Source organism: Rhamphochromis longiceps, linkage group LG13 (assembly GCF_057381845.1).
Source record: "Rhamphochromis longiceps isolate RC_006_pf linkage group LG13, R_longiceps_female_GT1.1, whole genome shotgun sequence".
In the NCBI taxonomy this organism is placed as follows: Eukaryota; Metazoa; Chordata; class Actinopteri; order Cichliformes; family Cichlidae; genus Rhamphochromis; species Rhamphochromis longiceps.
This window is the reverse complement of record NC_140569.1, coordinates 23328444-23352561: the sequence shown is the minus strand read 5'-3', so window position 1 is coordinate 23352561 and position 24118 is coordinate 23328444. Positions and strand designations below refer to the sequence as shown.

General features: G+C 41.5%; 1 protein-coding gene across 2 annotated transcripts in view; it reads left to right on the top strand.

Annotated features, from left to right (window-relative positions):
- macrod2 (mono-ADP ribosylhydrolase 2) overlaps nt 1–24118 on the top strand; it is a 423775-nt gene that overhangs the window by 85966 nt on the left and 313691 nt on the right. The window contains exon 1 of one of the 2 annotated variants that reach the window (XM_085428549.1): nt 49–159. The exons of the other annotated variant lie outside the window; for it this stretch is intronic. Coding sequence (XP_085284675.1) covers nt 132–159 — 28 coding nt within the window. The 5' untranslated portion in view covers nt 49–131. Of the gene's footprint in view, nt 1–48; nt 160–24118 lie in introns of those variants that run through there. 2 annotated transcript variants of the gene reach the window in all.

The following is a 24118-nucleotide window of genomic DNA, read 5'->3' as shown; positions in this document are numbered from 1 at the left end:
CTCTCTTTTGGAGATGCACGATGCAGTGTTGTTTGGATACACTAGAGGGAGTGGAGGAAAGGGGAAAGCCACTCACATCCTTGTTAGATGTGTGCACTTAAGATGAGCGAGTAGTCACTGGTTGGAAAGCGATGCTGGCTGGCATCAAAAGACAAAGAGGTGGGAAAAAAACTGGAGATGTACAGTATGTGTGTGCATGCTGGTGGAAATGAGATACGCCCTAAGCACTTTGGCGGCAGTGGTTTGCTTAAGGAAGAGATATCGGCAGCTGTTATTATCATTGGGTGTTCGTTTCAGATGTGCCAGGATAGTTGATGATCAGTTTGGGTCGGATGTCAGATGTCATCATTTTTCAGTTTCTTTTTCTTCTTTTCTAAAGTAAAGAAATCCAGCATTTCAAATGCATGACCTGCTTCATGCAACAAGAGTAGGATTATATCTTTAAAAAAAAAGTTGACAGGTAATGAATATTGGATGATGTTGTCGCAGTGAGCCAGAATAATTCATCACAAGAATTTAGGGCCGTGTTGCTAATTCCTAATATGTGGTTGACTCTGTTTGTGTGGCTAAGCACTAATAGAGGATCTGTAAGAGTGTGTCTGTGTGTTTATACATGAATGAGGTGTCGGTTGCTCAGAGATACCTGAACTGTTTCTTGCCGCTCGTGCCTTCTCTTTAACCCTGTTCGGTTTCATAGTTAAACGAGGCCAAACAGTTGGTTTGCTTCCTTCTGGGTCCCGAGCATCAGTGACTCATCCTGTTAGTCAAAGGACTGTACAGAAGAGTTGACCCAACCAACACTCTGTCCTGCCCTGCGTCATCTCCAGTGTTTCCCCCTCTGGCGAACTGACATGGCAGACACCACAGCCGGGCGCATTGAGCTGCAGTGGAGCAGCTCTGTTCATCTGCTGCTGAATATCAGCTTCCTGTCAGTGGCATTGGGTCAATAATCAGATCTGCGTGATGTATGCAGCTGTCGGTGCAATGTGGAGACTCCTCTCTTGCGTGTCATTCACTCTTGCCAATACCACTTTTTGTTAATTACCTCAAGCCTATTATACTATTCAGCTCTGAGTGCCTGGATGGTCTGCATCCATTTTCAGTAAACAAACAGGTTTGTTAGAGAGGTGTTATTCGCTTGTTCTAAGGAGACTAAAATATCAAGCATAAAATTTATCATGCATTCTGTTTGTCATAAGAGAGAGCAGTTGCCCTGTAATAATTAATGACAGTTTAAAGAAAAGGCAAAGAGAAAGAAAAGCAGTAAAGTAGCGTAGAGGCTCAATAATAGCACGCTCTTACAACAGCTGAAAGGAATTAAACTGACACTGTACAGACTGAGGCCGGTTGCAGAAAATTACAAAGTATGCATGCCTAGAAAAATGCCGTTAATGGATTTAGATTCCTAGCATACAATCAAGAGCAAAAGTCAATTATTATACCGTTTAAAACGCCATCTCTGCTTTTGTTATTTGGTCTCCCATCGTCTGTTCATGAGCCAATGAGGACCTCTACTCCTAGTAATTGTTACGGCCTCGTTAGGATAGGGAGTGCTACAACCACAATGACTAAGTGTCTGACCACTGCTGACATTTCATGCCCAGTTATTTTGCCAGGATAGAACATGATCCAACTCCAGCCTCAACACATCAGCACACAGTTAAACCATGATTGCCATCTTAACTGGAGTGGCTGATTGAACAGACACTTAAGCCTGGAGCATCTGCCAAAACTACTTAGACCTCCAGTGGTGTTTTTCAGATTTGTTTGCTTTCCAGCTGGAGTGGCTCTCACTTTTGTTTGAAACACAAAGGGATCTCTAGACAAGTATAAACTGTCTGTCTGTATATTGTTCACTTGGAGGCAAATCTGTATGAAATACAATTTCTGTTGTGTAAAGAAGGTCCTACTGAGGCTCTCTTTTTTTTGGCTGCTTTATTAACAAAAGTAGCTATCTTTTATTAGTTCAGGTGTGGTGACGAGGACTGCGAGGTGAGAAAAGGTCAGTCTCGGACATCACGGGCTGATCCGTGTCTTCCTCCTTGATGGGCAGAGCCGCAAAACCCGAGCCTGACCTCAGTGTGGCTTCCTCTCCTAAACTGACTGCAGACACATCTGTCAGCAGCTGTTGATAGACCTTCTCTTAGATGTACAAAGAGTCCCACTGGAGGGTGATGGTGTTGGGTTTCAGTTATCTCAGAACCAGGGGAAAAATCTGTTGCCTTGTTCATCTTTTTGTTCAAGAGGATATGTGCTGTGGTTTCCCAAGGACGTGCTTCAGTCTGTCTGGCTAGTTTCACTCTGTTTAGACAACACACTTTGTTTTGCCTCTTAATTTTTGGGAATGCTAGCTAAAGTGCCTTTTGGGGTCTGATAGCAACTAACAGGTGATAAAGTGCACTTGGTCTTGTTCTTTTATTTGACTGTCCTGAGAACAGTTTTTGTCGCTCACGACAGGCGTTCGACCAGGTAATTGATTTACTTTTGTGCTCATGCTGTGGTCAATGGATTGGGTTTGCAGTTGGCAAGCTTAGGTGTCCTATTTTTCTGACTGTCTTCCAGAACACATGGACCCAGTCTGATTGGTGCTATGTAAGCTCAGTGCTATAGATATCATTATTATGTTGTTGTTTTAACTCCCTCAACTTTCCATTTATTTGTCACTTAAGCTTAGCATTCACAGAAAAGCTTATGTGTACAATAGTCCTCGAAACTGCTCAGGGGCTCGCAGGGGAAAAGGAAGACTGATTTTTATTTATTTGGGTTTTTTCCCTGTGCTCTGACCCGAATTCAGTATCGATAGACTTTGTGTTCTTAAATGATGCCAAATTAAGGGGAACACGTAAAAAGGTGCTGCCAAAACCCCCACTTTGTTTTTCATTTACCGCTTGCTTTATTTGCATATTCATCCTCTACAGGCAATCTGCAGCGATCTTTGCTGTGGGTTTTTTTATCTGCACTTTGTCATTCTGACAGGCAGCCTTTCACAGTATCACAACGGCTTACCTACGATTTGTGGATGAGAGGCGCTATTGGTTCGGTTAGAGTATGTCATTTGTGACAGACATAAAAAAGAGACTTTGTGGGTTAAAATATAATATCATTGAATGGGTTAGAGCAGACATATGTTAGGCTTCATTAGTGCTGGTTTGTATACATGTAATTGTAAAGATTATTAGCATTGCCCAAAACGGTTATGAAGAGGAAGCTTTGACTGATGGAGCTTGTGGGATCTGTATGCATATGCAGATTCCAGTGAGATGAAACGTCGCTTTGCAACAGGCATGTTTTGCTACCGTACAGTAAGATGCTGGTCTTTTCTGATGCAGATCCCACATGTCAAAGGTTAGCCTAACCCCTTAATCTCTTGGTACTGGGATGAAGGTCAGAGGGGTGGAAAAAAGAGCCAACAGCAGCTAGACTAAAGAGACTGACATCCTGCTGCTCATGCAAAGCCAGTGGCCTCGGTCAGTAGTCATCTGGGCCTTGTGTTTGTGAAAGAATGACAAGGCATGCAAATAGCCCCATCGGCTGTTTTTCCTCTCGTCTTTTGTTTTCTTTGGCTGTTTTTGTGGTTGCTGTTGTGTTTTCTGCAGACACAGAGGAACTCGGGGATGAACGAGTTCCACGAAGAAGGTAAAAGGGGGGAGGGCTAGGAGGTGACTTGTCAACCATAGGACCTCCCATAGGTTAATGACCCCAAACACAATGCTCTGTGATCAGATTAGATAGAGCACTCTCCCCCCACCGCACTAATCAGCACAATAAAGGAGATAAAAGGTAGAATTACCATACAGTGTTTTCGCAGCTCAGCGTACATCTCCAGTGCAGCTAATTGAAACCTTTTTCTTTTGCTTTGTAACTGTTTTCCTTTTTCTGCCATAAACGTGTCATTACCCCTACTCGGCATCTTTGTTTGTGGAGGCACAGACAGGGCCTCAAAGACAAACATGCAGTTTCCCAATGCTTTAACAGAGCAATGCAATTTTTCAGTATATGGGTGAATTTAGTACCTTGGACTTTGGATGGCTTATGAAAGGGTCACTCGGGGTTTAAAGCTATAAGAAGAAGAAGAGGAACTGTGAGTTAATGTTATCTAGAGAAACAAACTGAGTCTTTTCTGTTCTAGATAAGATAAGATAGATTATACAGCACCTCACAGTCTGTAATGGCCCTGTTGATTGGATCACAAACAGGAAGTGTGGCTCTATGGGAACAGCATTTTGGGTAAAGTGTGAGTGGGGGGTGGGAGGGGTGTAAGAATACAGAGGGGAACTCTTGTCACACAGAGCTGCCACCATTGAGATCAAACTCTTCACTTATCTATGCCAAACACTGGCTTAGTTTGCTTAGTGTGTGATCTGGATCACTCTGTTTACTCTCTGGAGTCATATCAAAAATTACCTTTTTTAAAAAAAATAAATCATTTCTATTTGGGTTTTTCCACTGCTGAGCACAATAGTGCTCTCAGATGGGATATGATACTTTTAAGTCATCTACTCAAAACACATTTACATTATCTACTTCACTGATTCTGCATGATTGTCTACAATGAAATAATTCAGCACTGATGAGGTTTTCTGTCAAAGCTGGGTAGATTTATGTTGACATTTTCTACAAAGGGTTTTCACTTTACTTCACTCCACTTTACTGGGGCTGCTTGACTGACATTAAACGCCACTTGAAGGTGTTTTTGGGTAACACCTCCAACCACTCCAACAAAAAGGTCGCGTCTATGCCTCAGCGTCTGACACCAGTGCTACAGCTCTCGTCTCGAGTGGCTTGCATATCAGGTATCTTATTCCTCTACAGCCAGGAGCCACATCAAAGGAAGCTCCATAGAAAGCAGTGATGAGGGGAAGAAAAGGAATGGTTGAGAAGAGGGGACATTTCTGACTTTCCTGAAAGAAATAGACGTCGAGTAGCCACCTACCTATTAGCGCAAGAGTGTAAGGTGCTTGTGGTGGAGTTGTGAATGACACGTTATATTTAAACCGGGAGTAACTGGAGTAGACCCTTTTTATGCTTTTCTGTTGCTGGGGTGTTCCTGAGGTTAACCTTCACCAAAAAGAAGTGTATATTAGCTGTGTATTGTATTAGTGGTGACGGGGATGAAGTGTTGGTGGATTTCTCTGTGGGGGGAATGAGAACATTGATCTTGCATGGTAATATGCTTCTCGTGTACATGTGCATTAAGTTAAAGTTCAGGGTGAACTTACAGCGAGGTATGCATTTTCTTTCAATATTAAATACAGTCGGTAAGTTAATCTAGTTAATTAAAAATCAGAAAGTTTTAAAGAGAAAAGTATACCAGGAGGGTTTGCCTCCCATTTAATTGGAAAGTGTTGCACAGCACAACATAAAGTACTGACTCACTGATGTAGAAACTATGAATGTATAGATTTCTGTGCTTCTGGGTGTCATTTAGTAAAAACTTGACTGTTTGTGTTCTTTAGACTTAGAAGTGTGCACTAACAGAGACAAAAGTAAACAAAGATTTGCTGTATATGCTGCGGTAAAGGCATTGTGCACAGAAACTGTGCTTTTCCTCTTGTAATATAACCCTCTGCGTTCCAGTCTCACAAACGAACAGTAAAGACAAAGCTGTGACATTTCTCAGGCAGGTAAGAACTCCTTATAGCTGACCCATCAAAGACAACCAGTAAAAGTCAGAGGAAGTCAACCAAGCAAATCGTGGATAGAAGAGATGGGTAGGTGTGTTGGGTAAATAGAAGCGGTGTCATTATACCCAACATCAATCACACAGGCAATAACAGAGACGTGAATTTATACACAGCCATAGGAATAAACACTGGGGGCAGGAGCTGCCAGACTTTGGCAGGCGCTGATGCTGTCTCAGTGTTGGTGTGAGAATGGCTGCGATTTGAAATGGAAATGGTCCCTTTCTCTAGTGGGTGTTATTGGCGAACAGTCTTTCTCTTGATTGAATCGTAGCTGACTGCATTACGTTTCTGCATAACATTGCAAGAGGCTCTCAAAAACACACTCTTTTCTTTGTAAAGGTCACTGTTGAATATTGAAAATGCTAGCGTTTCCTATTTAGGCATCCATCGCTCTCTGGGTGTAATTTGTAGTTTATGATCCTTTTTGCTATGATCATCTAAACTTATGTTTTTTTTTCATCTCTAGTCTTCCATATTATTTCGTATACTGTAATAATATTTAAAAAAATGCAACCAACAAAGGTATTTGTTATATTCTCTCTGTTGCAGCTTCTGATGTGCAACACAGATTCTGCATTTTTTCTCTCCTCCAGCGCTTCAGCTATGCTCTCATAATGTAGCCCAGTTGAATTATTTTGCATTGAATCTTCTTTACTTTTTATGTTTTTAACTACAACTTTCCTTTCTGCTTCACCAGTGACCCATTTTTTCCCGCCTTTGATCATTAAAATTTCATTACCATGATAAGCGGCATTCCTCTAACTCTTGCTTGTCACCTGAGTATCTGCCTTGGGAAGCCTTGAATATAAGCGGATACAAATCCAACATGAATTGTTTTACGCGCTGTTTCAGTGTCGCACTAATAACTGTAATTCTTTTGCACAGTTCGTAAAAGTTAAGCCAAATTTCTGCCAAAATCCATTAAAGTTCAGTGTGCATCACAGCAGCAGCCGCCCCCGGCTCTCCCAGGAAAGGGCAATCCCAGAGGAGGGTCCATTTAACCCCTTAGGATTAGTGCTCATGCCTACTTTAGCAATGGTAAAAGGGAAAACGTCTCAGCACATTGAGTCAATAGGGACTCAGGCTTGCTCCGCTAGCTTCCCACACAAAAATGGACCAAGGGGAAAAAAAGTGAAGCTTTAGCTCTGGCTTGAATAGGACTAGATGTTTGCCCAGCCTGCTTTACCGTTTGCCCTTCCCGGCCTTCACAGTACATTACCAGACCAAAAATACGAGGCTGTAATCTCAACAATATATTCAAAGCAAGTATGTGGAGCTTGCCTTGAATATTTTGTCTGCATCAGTTAGTCCACTTAAAGTGGAAGGGAGATTATCACTTTTTTTTTTCACACCAGCAAAGCACGGATTGTAGAAAGGGATATGTTTTATTTGATTTAGCCTCAACATCCTGCCACCCTTGTCGTATTTCTTCATGGGTTTCTTTTCATCTCTGTCACTCTCTAAATCACGATTCACACTCTTTTTACATGTCTATATTTTATCAGACAGCATAGTTGTTCCTCTGTTAAGTATCTCTGTCTTGTCTTGCTTGGAGAGGCTGTGGGAGAGGAGAGGCATAGAGACAGTCCGGTGTTGTGTCAGAGGACGTGGCCCCTCTCACAAGGGTCCCTGGTAAAGTCTGTGTGTTGACTTTACCACTGACATTCCCTCGTGTTTGTCAGGCTTTCATCAGGGCGCTGTTCAAACAAACGCTGGCAACTGAAAACACATTCTCTCAGTAACTCGCAGAGAAGCGCACACACACACACACACACACACACACACACACACACACACACACACACACACACACACACACACACACACACACACACACACACACACACACACACATGTATGGACAGACTTCAATTTGACTTCATAGCAACAGGTGACACCCCATATAGAGCCATAACTCTAGCAGCCATATTTAGTGTTTTTAGAACAGTTATCATAAAAAATATACCAGACATTTATATTTGAGTGTATTTACAGCTGTGCATAATGTGGAGATATCCGGCAATGACTAAAAAAATGTAGTTTGATGTTTCTTCTAATTTATTTGATTCTGTAGAGTAAAATGCAAGAAAACAAGTAAAGTCTTTATTTCCTTTCAAAAAGGAAACAAAAAGACACCTGTGCTTTTACATTTGGTCTCACTCTGCCTTGGACATTTTTTTCTGTCGGAGCTGACGGGTTGGAGCCGGCCAGCGGGAATGCATCTGCCAGTCAAGCAGGAGGAGCGTCTCCTCCCGGTTTAGATTGCCTGTCTGTGTGGACAGCTTTCCAGCCTGACAAATTTCGCGCCTGCACCAGGCGCGACTGAGGTGCTGTATGAGGAACAGAGGAATGTAGGGTGTTGGGTCGTTAGCAGTGGGGGTGTTGGGTTGGGAGTGACATCACAACTGCAGAAAGGGACAGTGGTAACATCCCAGTGCGGCTGCAACAGGGATAAGCGAGAGTTTTGGAAACCAGGTGCACCCCACACCTGCATGTGTTCCTTCCACCTTGCTTAATTAGAGTTCGGTGTCCTCCTAATGAATATTCTCGCTCTTGTCTGTTCTCCAGTTGCGTGTATGTAGTTGTGTGTGGGAGCCAATGGGATCAATTGGGAATTATCTTGCCCTCCCAGGAGGATGCCTCCTTTTTCTCCTGTCTGTTTATCCACAAGAGCATACTCATGTCAGTGTTAGCTGTAAAGACTCATTTCTGATCGGCCTGATCGATTGTTATGATTTCTTGTGTGTGAGTATTAGCGCATTTTTTCTTTTACGTTTATCTAAGAACACTGGTGCTGCCTGAAAGAAATATTGAGAATATTAGTAATTAGAGTCTGGACTAAGTGAGTTACAGTTGCATCAGGTGGCTTTTACTCTTGTTTGGCAAGCAGGAGGTTCTTATTCTCATGCAGTGTGGAGAGACCCAGTTCTTTTCTGTCACCAGATCTTTGAGTGGGATGGCAGGGAGCAGTCACATCATTCATGTCATCTGAAGCTGAGTGTGTCAGAAGTAATAGAGGAGTACTCAGTCCCCGTCTTACTGTAGCGTAACAGGTTTCTGTATGTTACACAGTCATCTGCTGGGTTATAATTGGGGCTAAGGCTGCTGAACCCCTGCCTGGTTCTTCTGAAGGCAGTGACACAGAATCCTCCATAGAGACTTGCTGTGTGATTTTTCTCAAAGTCTGACAGGCGTCTGAAGCTTCTCACGTATCCAGCCGTCAGTTTACCTGAGCCATTCTTCATGTCTGTTTTTGTCAGTGGGAGACTTGTGTATGACTGTGGGGATACAAGTGTCAAGCATCGGTTTACACCACATAAGGTCTGCTCGGTGCGCCGCTCACGATGGCAGTAAACTGCAACAAAAGGAAAGTTTTCTCACTGTTACTCCTCAGCGCAAATTCAGTCACAGCAACAGAAGGTCTTCTAAGTCAAAGAAGTTCTGTTGTTAGTTTCATGCAACAAGTTTGCCCCTGCACCCTCTGCGTGTGATTGCTGCTGCTTCCACCCACATCACATGGCCAGCTGACCTTGCGCCCCCCGCACCCCCCCATGTTTAACAAACTGTCTTCCTTTGTTTACGAAGCCATGTTTCCATGGCAATAGAGCTGAATCAACCCAAACGGCATGGGTTTGCAGCCTCAGTAGGCCAAGCTAGCCTAGCAAAAGTCCACAACAGTTTCACAATAACCCTGGAACACAGTATTAGTGTTCTTAGGATGAGACACAATGAAGAAACACAGTCTGATCTCTTATATTTTTGATTCCTGTCTGGACACCAGTATGATGATCAAAGTGAGTCATGTTTCTACAATTTAATCTAGTAAGCAACAGCTTAGAAATACATCTCCCTCTTTATTAGCGTGTGTTTCTTTGATTATTTAAATGGTCACACACTGATGCTAGAGCGCCACTGGCTCATCTATTTACAGAAGGCTATTTTTGTCATACTGGAAGACAAAGTGGTCCTAGTTTTTCCTGAGCTCCTACTACCTAATGAGCTGAGACCTGAGACCTGTCACGAGAGCTCTGTCGCTTTCAAGTATTCAATAGCTTGAAGCGGACAGTGGCCATGCACTCGTTACTGTGCATGCCTGCTAGGGAAGTCTGCAGAAGCAGATGTGTTAACGCACACAGAGTCAAAAAGCAAAATGTGCAGTCACCGCTGCCCTGATCCCTACACAGGCACAGAAAATACTCTATGAGCTTAAATCCCTTTTAAATCTGCAGGTGGTTGTAGTGTACAAAGCTACATTAGGTTTCATGCACAAACCTTTCCACTTTAACACTGCTCATGTATGAATTACAGCATGTACAAAGAGACATAACAGAGAAAAATCTTAAAGAGGGGAAAAGTACTGCCATACTATAAAAGTTGGCAGTTTGTTTTCTTTTTCCCTCTCTTTAACCAACTCACTAACGACAGATAGGATTTTATGTAAGGCTCTACATGTGGTGGCCATGAATATAAATTAGGTAATTAATGAATAAAGCCAAGGGCACATTTTTATATTATATAAATATTAAGAAAATGATATGATATGTATCGTGTTACTAAAAGGAAGCTGGCTCAGCTTATTTATCTTCAGAAAAATAAATAAAAGTAGACCCAGATACGTGAAATCACTGAACAATTGAACACTGGTCTACTGCTTTTTGCGTATATGTCCACACATGTTGCATGTTGTGTCTAAGATATACAATTCACCTGAATTTCTCTTAAACCGTACACCTTTGATTGCACTGCTTGTCATGGAAATTGCAGAAGAGAGTTTTTCTTATTAGCCCGTCAGTGTTGTTGCGCTCCCGCAGGTGTGCGTTTCGCTTTGCTGTGTCCACGGTGAGATTGGCTGTGTGGCTGCAATTACTTATTTAGCTTAAGTGTGGGGAAAACAAACAAAGCAGGAAAAGCTGGAATGATCAGACAGTGGCTTTTTCCCAGCCTCGTCTAATTCTAATCTGCACAGGTAATTCTTCTCAAACCCACCGAGTCCATACGAGCGATTGGATTTCAATGCATCTCTGATGAGATGTGGGGTTGGGGGAGGGGGTGGGGCTCTACCTTTGCACTCAGCTGGATTGGCGAGCAGATGCTCGGTCAAAGTGACAGGTGATAAGTGCTTTGGCAAGGTGTAAGTGAAATCTTTATGCATGTCTTGCTTGTATGTAGCTGTGCTGTCACTGTCCATCCTTCGTATGGTTGCTCTTATTTGCTGTGCCTCTCAGAGCATTTTCTTAGCTATAGAGCCACAGCTCTAACAGTCTGCTAAGCACCTGTGACCTTTTAGATGGAGTGTTCTGTTTATTTCAGTGACTAGCGCACAACCGTCTGCTTCGCAAGGTGGTGTGCAAAAAAGAAATGAGAAACTCCAACAAGTTCTGGTGTTTCATTAGCCTAGACCTTACTGGCCTCGTATGGTAATTTGTTGTTGAAATGGATTTTAATTTGTGCTTGCAGAGATAATTTCACTCAAAGCCTGCTGGATGCAGTTGTTGTAAGATGAAATGTGAAAAGTAAAGCACACTTGGACTCATAGATAAGTGGTGTCAAAGATAAATACTAGCAAAAATTTCACAATGAGGTCTCACCAACTGGAATGGCTGTCAGCATGCTGAGATTCCAACCCATGAGTGCTTTACTACATTACTGCAAGAGTGCTCAGAATTAATGGGTCGGATCGCACCCGGCTTTGAAATTAGCCTTCACTTTGAGTCAGACACTTGCAGTGGTTTGTGAGTGAGTGACAGATATGGTGAAAGCAATACCAGCAATTAATACCATTCATCTAATAATGTAGTAATCCAAAAGCTTTGTGTTTTAACTTTTTAATGCACTTAATAAGTCACTTACCAACAGGCTTAAGTTATGGGCGCAACTGCCTCTGTTTATTAGAAGAGGTAAGTATTATTGAACTAATAGATTAACAGTTATGAACTATAGAAATGTCTGTTTTTTACAAGGTGTCCACTGTAAAATAAGATAAATAAAACCGGAAAATTTCTGTGAATTCATAAGAATTTTCTGCTTTAAGGTTACAGCACAGTTGGGGCAATGAGCTACCAGAACTTTTTCTGTAATTTTACATATTTATTTCTTGGAATTTAAACCCAAATAGTCATGCTGAGAGATTTCTTTCATTTATCACAGCAGCATTTCTTTATCATGTGGAAAAACAGAGATGTACTGTCACGGTCCTGGGTCGGTGACCCAGTGTTTTGAGTTTCTTGTGTCTGAGTTTTTGTATTATGATCTTAGTTCTCTTTGTTGCCCCAGTTTATTCTTTAGTCTAGTGTCTTAGTTTGGCTTTCTTGTATTCTCTTTAGTTTTCTGAGTATTTAGTTAGCCGCCCTCTGTGTCTCCCTGTTATTGTTCTGTGTTTCTTAGTCGCTCTGTCTCCCCTAGTCAAGTCTGCGTCTATGTTACATTTCCTGTTTTACTTTGAAGGTCTGTGTCCTACGTGAATGTATTGAGTTTCGCTTCCCTTGGGTCTCGTTATGTCCGATTTCTCCCAGCTGTGCTCTCCTTCTGTGCCTCGTTCCCCTCGTTATTTCAAAGTGTATTTAAGCCCTGTGTTTCTCTGTGTCAGTGTCGTGATTTCACTCATGCTGTGTGTGATGCTCCCTGTGTTTCCTGGTGAGCTTTATATTTAGTTTTTCCCGGTGTAGTTTTCTATAACTTGTGATCTGTTTTTCCAGCAATAAAGCTGTGCTTTTTGAGTTTATCCCCCGTGTCCCCGTGAGTTTGCGTTTGGGTCCAATTCCTGCCTGCCACACAGCCGAATCATGACATGTACTGTTGAAATTGCACTTCTTTTTCTTACTTTGAGATCTCAAGGATTGAATGTGCAGTTAAACTACGTAAGAATGACAGAAAGGGGATTTTCGCTGATTTGACCCACTTAAGATCAAAGTGACTGTATGTGGCCCGTGATGTAAACTGAGTTTGACATCCCTGCTTCTACAGTGTGTTTCTGTTTGAGCGTTATGTGTGCAATAGGCTCTTATGGGACAGTGCGTGACAGTGAGCGCTTTCTCTGGAAAGTAAAACAAACAACCAAAAAGTTTCCTCATCATCTTTGACAGTTACTTAGTATCTGGATTTTCTCTGGTTGTGGGAATAGTGAAGGATTTTTAAATAACAACACTTTCAGAGGGTCCATTTTAGGTCAGCTTTGCTGCTATCACTCTGGGTTTGTCCCCTTTTTGAGGCATCTCCAGGCCCGATCATCCTTTCTCCCATAGCGCGCTATGAAACACAATCGTTTTGGAGAATGCCCTAAATAGAAATAACAATGTACATGACTGCATTGTCTCTCACCCCGTCGTTTTTTTATTTGTCTAACTCTGAATTGCATTTTTGTCAGTCTGAATCCAGAAGACGTTCTTGTCCCTCTCTGAGCCAGTGAGCATTACTCATCGCCACATCCTGCAGAACACACAGAGACCCTGCTCTTAGCGACAGTGCAGGCGAGATCTTAAAGTTTAGAAGTGTGGTTACACTTCACTGGAGTCAATGCTGACAGTGCTCGTTGCCACATGTGCAATGAGTCTTTTTGCACATATGGCAGAAATCGCGTGTGCACCGCAGCTCTCTCCATCACTGTTGTGGATGTGACTGAATGAATGAGGAACGATGACACAAAGCCGTCACTTCAGCCAGCAGTGCTATGCATCCCATTGAAAAGAGAGGATTTGTCATGGCACCAGCAGGCTATGCAGTACATGCGGAGCAGCTTAAGGTGATTTGGCCCATATTTTTCCCATTGTTTATAGTAATGTGAATCCCCATTTAATTAGTCCAGGGAAGAATCTCTGGGAGCGCTCTCGACATATTGCACCCCCTCCCGTTGTCTCGAGGTCAGAGGGTAACTCTGAGATTTACTTAAAGTTCTGCGGCAGAGCATTTCATTTAGAGCAGCAGTCAAAGCTTCACAAAGTGTTCTCAGACACCTTCATTCACCGTGTGCATTTATCATCTGTCTAAATCAAGAGCAGGTTCTGCTTTTAGCCGAGAACAGCGCGCCAATCACATCATGCCAAAATCACTACAAAATGGGCAACTCGAGATGCAATCTTTACATATGAAATTGAAGGCAATCAGTAAATTGCTGCCTTAAGTGCAATAGCAATGCATCGGTAATGGGTGGCGAACATAACCAAAGAGCTTCAGATCAGGGAGGCTAAGCCTATTGTCTCTAAGAACAAAGCAGTGTTGGAGCAGGCATGGGTGACTATTCTAACTCCTTTTGCTTCGGGCCACAAAGTTGAATTTTCCCTGATGCAAAGGTCTAATCCCCCTTTTCTCAGTCTAGCTCTCGCTCAGTCAGCCATTAGGTCTTCTCTCACGCTTGCATCATTAGTTGAGGGTCAGTTGTATCCTGTCTTTAGCCCCCCTGTGAAGTCCCTGTTGCTCTTTTTAAGAATTGTCACAATTTCCAAAAGCATTAACTCTTTGGCTGTTGAACTGTAAAACTCTAATACCCGCATCTTAAGGAGTTTTTAATCCTCTTGAGCAAAGACCCTTAAAACATAGTGATAAAACAGCTCATGCATGAATCTACACAACTGCCAAATCTATTACTGTAGCAGCACTGTCGTTGAGAAATAATTTCAACTTTTATATTTGCAGCAAATACATTTCTTCTTATTTACTGACTCTTTTCTTCACGTTATGTTACAAAAAGGTCAAAACTATTAAGAAGCAACATAACAGTTAAATAGCCATAAAAACACAAGAAGGAACTGTCATTTTCTGTTGTGGCAAAACAAAAGGTTTTTTTACAAGTCTTCATTCACACAGTTATTTGTGGGTTTTTTGCGGTTTATTTGCTTTTATTACAACAAAATTAGAACTGATGAAAAATTTCTGATTTTGTGTTTTGCACAGAATAAACATAATATCTTGCTCTTGGCCGTTTCTGTGGTTATAATGTTCTTTGCAGCAGAAATACAGGAGCTCTCAAAGGACATTCATGCTAAATAGAAATTGGATTTAACAGCAACACATAGACCTTCTTTCAGGACGATTAGAGCTGCAGCCAGGCATGGTGTCCTTCTACATTTGCCTGTTTAGTGCTGGATTAAGCCAGTCGGAACCTGCGCGTTCACGTTCCCTTCCTCTAACTAAGTGTTTTTGAAATATCTCCTCTTCCTCTCGGGAGTTTGCAAAGCAATACTCCTAAAAGTTCAGGTGAGGGGATTCATCACATTTCCTAAACAAAAGTAGCCACTCATCTGCTAATGGCTGCTATTATCTCTCTGGCTCTTCGAGATTTGTTTTTCTTTTCTTTTGCATTATTTACTGAGTGTTTTTCTTTTAAAAATCCTTGTCACATTTGCAGCAGTTCAACAGTTTTCGAGATTTCACTCCCTCCTGTAGTTCTCATGAGGGCGAAGACTCACCATGCACTCGTAAAATTTCCAAATCTGATAAGAACTTAAACAGCAAGTGTGATGCTTTCTGCAGTGAGCTGAGCTGTAAATAGCCTGCCTCGTATTGGAGGTGGAACAAATGTCCTATTGTACTAATTTGCAATCTGGCCTAAAGCATTATTTATGTAATGCAATCATTTGGGAAACAAGAACATGGAGCTTGGGGGGGGGCATGACTGCAGAACTATTAGCCACACAAATAATTATATAGTAAATGTTATGTAGTCATGAGCTGATAATTATGAAATAAAATTGGCATATTTTGCAGTGCGCTTGAGATGTGGTAAGTGGATTCTCAGTAGAGAGGAAATTGGCCATTATAAAGCCTAATTAAGAAAAATGAAGGCTTTCTTTAATCATGAGAGGAATCAAAGTGATATCCGAGGTATTATCATAGCATAAGCAGGCTGAGCTGTTCTTGTTGTCCCTATAATTCCTGCCTGTCTACGCAGCACTGTCCATGTTGTCTTATCTTAAACTCTGTGCTCCCCTTCCAAACCAACCTTGATTAAAAATATATGTATTTTAAAAAAGGAGCCCTATGTAACCAGACAAGGGAAACAAAGAGAGAAAAAATAACTCTAATGTCAACCCACTTTGTCAAAATTCTGTCATGATTGTAGGAGGCAATTAATCTCACAGGAAATAATTGAGCTTGTCCTGCCAAAAATACTCCTGCACAACTTCTTGAAAGATGACACAGAGCAGGGGTAAACACGGACACTAGTGGCTTGTATAGTCATTAATTAGGCACGGCATTGTTATTTCTCAAAAGTAGAGGCCAGCTCTCTATTATTATTTAAATTTAAACCAACTGAGTGACCTGGTGTTTTGATTTTGGTGTTCAGCAGTGACCATCTCATAAATATAAGAACAGTAAGTTCTATAATTACCTTTGCTACTGAGTTGGTTTCAGCTAGATTTGATAGAAAGCTATTTTCTTCTTCTCTGCAATTACAGAAATGCATAATATGTGTACATTTTCATTATTATCAAATTCACAAGACCCTAAAAAATAAATTTCAGTTGCAGCATGTTTAGAAAGTTGTTGCCATAATTCTGATCCTAGAGATGCTAAGTAGTATTTTTACAATGACTCTTTTCTAGCAGACTAAATTTGATTTTTTTATTGCATAAGTGACATGGTGCTAGTGTTGGATTTGACCCCTGCCGCCTTGATACTTCGTGGCACAGATTCAAGCTGGAGACGTTCCTATGAGATTTTATTCCATAGTGCAGTGGTTTACACATTCACCTCACAGGCAAAGGATCCCCAGGTTGATCCCAGGAGGAGACACAAATCCCTTTGGGTTTGCATCAGGAAGGGTACGGCATATAAATCTGCCACATCAAACATGTGGAGCTACCCGCTATGGTAACCTGTTGTGAATAAGGGAGAAGCCAATAGTAGCTTGACATGACAACAGCACACAGCTTCTGCAGATCTGTTGGATACACATTTATGATGGGACTCCAAAGGTGAATCTCCAAAGTCTAGTTTGAAATCTGATGACTGTGGAGGCCGTTTGAGTACAGTGAACTCACTGTGATGTTCAAGACACCAGTTTGAGATGATTTGAGCTTTGTGACATGGTTTATTATCCTGCTGAAAGCAGCCATCAAAAGCTGGACACACTGTAGTCATAAAGAGATGGACGTGGTGAGCAACAATACCCAACTAGGGACAGATTTAGATTTGACATAATCGGTGTTCTCATTGTGACAGGAGTGACGAACATGCTCTGGCATACTTCCCAGTGAAAGTCCATGAACTATTGAATGATCTTTTTTTTTTTCTACTGGACCTCTTGTTTGTTTCTTGGCAGCTGATATCAAGACTCATCAGACCAGACGGCATGTTTCCAATCTTCTATTGTCCGATGTTGATGAGCCTGTGTAAACTGTGGCTCCAGTTTCCTGTTCTTAGCTGACAGGAGTGACACGTGTGGTTCTCTGCTGCTGTAGCCCATCTGCTTAAAGGGTCACTTGTTGTGCATTCAGAGATGCTCTTCTACATACCTTGGTTGAAACGAGTGGTTATTTGGGTTACTGTTTCCTTCTTATCAGCTTAAAGCAGTCTGGCCATTCCCCTTTGACCTCTGGCAGCCATAATGCTTTCCTTTTTTTTGGACGAATCCTTGTAAACTCTTGAGATGTCTACATGGGAAAATCCCATTAGATTAGCAGTTCGTCAGACCACTCCTTCTGTGTAAGCAACTGTGTCACATTTAAAGTCACAGCTTGAACTTCAGCAGGTCATCTTGATGTCTCAGTTGAGTTTTGTATTGAGTTGCTGCCACTTTAATGTTTTATTAGTTAGACGTGAGGTTAAGTAACCTGTTAAACTGTGTGTAGCTACTGCGTTTTCTTTTGATTAAGTGTTTGTATGTAGAAGTCATGGATATGGACATCTGTAAATTACAGGCTTGAGTATACAATAAAGTTGATTACCAATACTTCTTCCTTAAGCTGGGATACCAGAAAGCTGCTGAGAATGCATACTGACCAGCTGCTCTGTGCTATTGTTTTCTGATGAGTCAGAGCATCTGTACAGAGTGATAAATCAGGTGCACACATTTGATTATTGGCTTTATTCACTTTTTTTTTTTAAAAATACAGACACCTAAGAGGGGAGCTATGTTGCTATGTTGCTGGCTGCATGCATACTTGAATGACTATTTTGAGTGTTTTCATAATGCACTTACATCTTTGCTAATGAAACGTGTGTAAACAAAACACACTTAGTCAATGTGTAGTTAGTGAGCTGATGAAGGACGGATTTCTTTTAAATTTGCTTGAAATAGATTCATTTCATTTAGAGAGCTGTTCCATCTATTCAGTTTGGAGATGATATGAAAACACTTAAGCCCAGAACCACTTGTAAAAGTGCAACTAATCCCTTGGAAGAGTGCAGGTTAGGGCACTCTGGGACAATACAACTGTTTTGGTTGCTTCTTTTTGGTGCCACATGTAAAAATTAGGCTTTACACTATTATGGCTTTAAGACACACATATAGGCACAAGTGTAGAGGTTAGCAATCGGGAGTCTTTCGGCGAATGCAGACAGCACACTGCAAATTTCTAAAGCAGTAATACTTCTCGTTTCCCTTTTCTTGGCTCGAATACTCATTATGTGTTCTCAGTTGAGTTGAAACATGTGTTGGGACGCCAGGCATGAACTGTTGTTTCCACACTCCTTCAAAGTGTAGCTTGTGGGAGTGGTTGTGGAAAGCCGTTTTGGGGGAGGAAGGTGGGGAATTGGGAGTGTCTTGCAAGTGCAGATTGTAGGCAGTTTCTGTTCCCAAATAGAGAAATTTTGAAAAGTCAATAGCCTTTGCTGCTGGCAGACTTTTAATTTGGCGGTGATATTATCAGATACACAGTGTGCTAGGTTTTTTCTTTTCTTTTTTTAAAAAAAAAAAAAAAAGTCTTTACCCTTTGAAAGCGTACTAGGAGTAACCCTTGAAGCTCTTTTCTGAGGGATTTCTGTGATATTTCAGGCCTGCTTATTGCACAAAATGATTGGGTTTTCATTAGAAGTTAGTGGGAAAACATTGAAACTGTTATTATGGTCGTCAAACCACGTCTTCATTGATATAGACGGAGGTGTTAGAATTCCTCATTAAGGGTAATGGGGAGGTAGTCAGTGTTTTTATGGAGGAAAGAGTTAAAATCATCTACACACAGTGCACATATGAAGCTTTAGATTGCAGCATAAGTGAAGATGTGAGGCAGCATTGCTAGATACTTGATTTGGAAAGGACCAGACTCAGATTTGACATAATCAGTGTTCTCGTTTTGACAGGAGTGATGAACATGCTCTGGCATACTTCCCATTGAAAGCCGCTGAACTATGGAATTATCTGATCAAATTTGCTGAAGTGAACATCCTGCCGCTGTCTTCCTAAACAAATAACTTTCATTTCATTTTTTTTTTTCTGGACCTCCTGTTCCTCTTTCTTGGCAGCCCATTTCCTGGCTGCATGCACTGTTGTTTCCTGTTCCCCGAATCAGTGGAGTGTGGACTGACAATAGAGCGATCTGAGGGGATCTACAGGCTAGTTCGGAGAAATCAAACAAGGAGAATCAAATCATAGCCGAGTGCATTTTAATAACTTTGAGAATCAGACGCTCACGCACACTTAATTTGCGCTTTCTGTTTGGTCATTTCTGCACATATCAATTTGTGTAAAATTGCATACCGAGGTGACTTCGGGGTTTTTACAAACCCAGAGTTGTTTACCTGTGGAAATCAATTAATTATATACACCGCACTGTATGCTATTACTGAACAAAGCTCTGAAAAACACTGTAATCATCTAATTCAGTCAGCCTTCACTGTGATTTGAACAATGAAATGTTTCAAGCTAGACGTGTTTATTATTGCTCTTGAGCAGTACTTTGTTTTAATGTGCCAAGAACAGTGGCAGCTTCTTTTCTTTTTTTCTTTTTCACTTATTGATGTTTCCTGAGCCTTTCGCACCTCCCGCGGCTTTAGAGCTGAATGTCTTCAATTTCAGTATTCTTCTTAATATATCACATACATTTCAAGGGGGGAAACTTTTAACAGTGAGATCAATAAGATGTAACCTGTTAAATAGCCCAGTTGACCTTAAACCCTTTGGTAAACATTCGAAGGAGAGCGCCCCTAACTGCCTAAATAAAACAAGTGTCAGTAGCCTGTGTTAGTCGGGGACAGAGTGTTGCTACAATGCTCCAGATGGGCAGGGCTGTATGTGCAGTTAGCGGGCTCAGAGGCATGAGGCCTGCGTGGAGCCTAAACAGATGCTGCTCTTTAAATGAGACTTCTGACATTAACAGCGGTTAGTGCGCTCCTGTGAGGCCTCCCTTTACAGCTGTTCTGAGGCCATTTCGTCTTTTAATTGGGATGGGAGAGATCATAGATTACATTAGTCGAACAGAAGACTCTGTGGGCCAATGGGCTCCCACAGTGGGACCCCTCCCTTTTTTTTAACATCCTCTGGGCTGCTAGCTTCAACTTAGCCTCCTGCTTAATCACCCTCCCATATGGAGCACCGGCCCTCGCGGACCAACCTAACTATTATCGTGCGAGAGACAACTGTATGAGCAGGTTTTGCTGGGAGAGCCTATTATTTATGGCTCTTAGTTTTAAGTTTCTGTGTGTGTGTGCATGCTGGCAAGAGGAGAACATGTGTTTGTTTCAAAAAAACGTATTGGAATCAAATCTTTACCTCGCTCCATATTTGGGTTGCAAAATGTTAGCCCGAAAGAGAAAATACATAAATACATATCATTTTTCTCAAAGCTAGTATGCCGCCAGTCTAGACTGGTTGGCTGTAACCAATACCTGCTGTCTGGGAAGCAGTGACATATTATATATTTGCAGGAGACAATCCCTGTATTTATGTATGAGTTAAATATGCCCAGGAGACACCGCTGGAGATTACATATCTGCAACTGGAGTGCTAGAAAAGATTGACATACGACTGTTAACTCAATTCAAACTTGATTACCCCAAATTGAAAAATGAATGCTGCCTCTCTTTGAGGAAGAAGGGGGAGGAAAAGCAAAGAGAGGTATTGACAGAGAGGGTATCAGTGCTCCCCGAGCAGGCCACAGAGCTCAAAGATGATTCTTTTTATACATCAAAGCCTTCTGGGAAAGAGGTCAGCGTTTGTAACGATAATATAAAGTCTATGCACCGAGGTTGTAGATTGAATGTTTGCACACCCTGTTAGATGGATGAAAAAAAAAAATAATGTCCAATAAATCTAGTGTGTCTTTCATGGTCCTTTTTCACATGTCACAAGAGAGAAGTATACGCACATGCTTTCCCTCCTAACGGACACGCTAACATGACAGGGAATGCCGGCCAGAGGGCAATGAATTTGGGCCGATCCATTTCATTTAAGCAGACGGTGCGTGGAGAGGTTAATCCTGCACTACTAGCATAGCTCTTGAATTTCCACCTCTCATGTCTGTGGGCTGTTTTTACTTAAGTTACTACTCTCTCACAGAGCTTTGCGCGGCGAGGCTGAGGCAGCTAACCACAAAAACGTATTTACTACAGTACTAATGGGTTTCTATATATCAGCTTATCTCACAGTGTCTCTTCCATTTCTATGTGCAGCTTTAGCGTTGTTTTAGCAGCATCCACAGGATCCTGCCTCATCCTGCACCAGATCTCATTAAAGATGGAAGCGAAGATTAAACCACATCCTCTTTAGCACTCTGCGGCACTGGTCAGGAGGCATCCTCTTCTCTTGTGTTACTCATAAATAAGATTGAACAGGCAGTTCCTGCAGTGGCAAAAATAATGCTTATTTGCCACACTGGTGATGGGTTTATTTAATCAGACAAGCTGACAGATGCTCTGGACACTATTATCAGGACTTGGATGTAGCAGGGCCTGAAGTGTGCAGTGGGTATTTGCAGAAAGACTAGTATAAACCATAGTGTGATAAAAGCTTGTGGTGGGAGTCATGAAGAATGCATTTAAGAGCTTTTCTGGATGCATCATCATGCATCACCATTCTAAATCATTCTGGTCTGTACTGAATTATTTTCTCTTTTTGCGGCTGTCTGCCACCTCATATTTTTATGGATTATTTATATAAGATATCCTTGTTGATTAGTACAGTACGTGACTTGGCTTTGTGACACTGACTTGATTAGGGCTGTTAGATGGTGCTTCTCCAAATGTGACTGAAGCTGTGTTTCCTTTGTGCTTTGTATAGCGGAAAGAGAGATAAGCCAATTAAACGCTTTGGAGGTTTGAAACTGTAGCCCGGCTTCATAAATGATGAACGTGGCAAGAGCCAGCAGTAGCCCTTTACTGGTGGCTCCTCAGTAATTAGAACTTCCATTAATGATCACAAATTCCCTGTTCTTTGAAGTAGCTCCTTAATCCAGACAGTGTCACATTCTTTCAGTGTATTCAGGGAGAAAACTCAAAGACACTAATCTGATGCCAAATCTGAATTTAGCAGTGTAGCAGTTATTATGCTGTAAAGGGATGCCTCTGTCGATTAATTAACAAGACAGAAACTTGTCTTCTATAAAAAAAATTAGATCATTAAAATTTTGTGGTTTCACTTTGTGATCAAATTCTTCATGTGTGAAATCTGCGCACAATAATCTTTGGTTTGATCATCTGCTTAACTTTTCTTTTTCCACATTTTTAACTGATGGCAAATGGGAGGCAGATTAAAAGCCACTATTCTACACTCGTTTAGTCAGAGTCAGTCTACCTGTGAAGCTGCCGACTCCATTTAGGTCATTCATCCATCTCGCCCTCCGAACTGAACTGCATTTTGATCATGAATGCTTTAAACAATCCGTAGCTTCAGTTTTCTCTTTTCTCCTCAATGCACTCAAATTTGGAGACACAGGAGCCCTTTTGCAACACAGACTGCCCTGACTCAATACAGATAGATCTGTGCCTCTAATAGAGGTCACAGAGACATTTCCATCCTTCATGTTTCTAAAAACGCTTTTCCAAACAAATGTTTTACAATTAGATTATATTTGTCAGACATGTGTTGTGCTGACCTGTTAAATCTATCGCACAATTTGTCATATTTACCTCTTGCCCTAGGAAGTTGTAAAGATACAAAAGGCACAACAAGGAGTGCTCCGTGTTTGCGTGTCAGGACTTGGGACCTGTCCCCGCTCATACTCCCTGATTGGTTGGTGACAGGAAAGACTAGCTAAGGTTAATTCTGGAAAAAAGGATATATCAGAGCGCTGTGGCACCCAATGCATTTCAAATGATGTGTCCTTGGGATGCAAGGTTACTGCTGAGTCCTCACCCTAGAAACAGCCTTTGTAACTTTTTTGTGTTATTGAAAGGCCTATCTATGAAAAAGCTCTGTTGATTTGTGCAGAGTGTGTGGTTACATGAAAGGTTTGTCTGCCCTCTGACATTATATTTTTTGATGAATTCTCCAAAGCTTATTTCTTTGTTGGGATCCAATGTATTCAGTGTGCCACTGCAACAGCCTCTGTATTTCTGCAAGTTGTCTAAGGGACAGCAGGTTGATATAGTCGCCAACTCCGTCTTCGGTCATATTAGATATTGGGGAATAGTAGCGCTGTGCAGTAATTACTAGTGTGATTGAATTTGCATACCATTATGGTGTGTTGACATGCACTACTGTGCAAAAGTCTTGAGCCACCGCTCTATTCTCTATCCTTTTCCTCTGAAAATGGGAAATATGTGCAGCAATTTATTGAATTATGAAGAAATCTAAAATCTGAGTTTTTGTCATTCTAATGATCTATATTTCTAATACATAACTTACTTAGCAAAGCTTGGTTGAGTAGCCATCTTTCAGTAGTGCTTAGGAATAGTTCTCCTGGATTCTTGAAGGACATTCAAAGCTCTCTTTTGTTCCTGTCTTTGTCAAATGATCCCACATTGCTTCAATAATGTCAAAGTCCATTCTGTGTTTTTCTGTCCAGGTATAATTTTACTGCATTGGCATTGTGTTTGGGATCATGGCCATTATGAAAAATGAAATCATTGCCAATCTGATGCTTTCCAGATTGCATGGTGCATGATGGATCATAGTCTTCTGTGTTCGTTATTATACCAACATCAACAGCACTCACCCTGTTCTTGCCTGTCTAGTTCTTGCTTAAAAACCTCAGGCTTTTCTCTGTGCCTCTGTGTTCTTCTTTAAGAATGGCTTCTTGACAGCTGTTCGTCCACTAGACCATTTCTGATGAGGCTTCAGAGAACCGTAGATGGATCAACTGAAGGCCCAAATGCATCTCTCATTTCCTAAGAATTTATAAATCTTGTTCATCCAGTTGTGGCGGATTTTCATCTAATCGTTTTTGGGGAATCTCCCTGTTAGTGCAAAAATGCTGTTTTTGTTAAACTGTGTTGTCATTGGCATTTTACATGGATTCAAGTAAAGAAGTGGGAACAAATGATGGGTTTTGTGGCAGTATACGAGTAATACCTGCTGTCTGGGAAGCACTTTAGTGCCTAAAGATACCATTTAAAATTGGTCG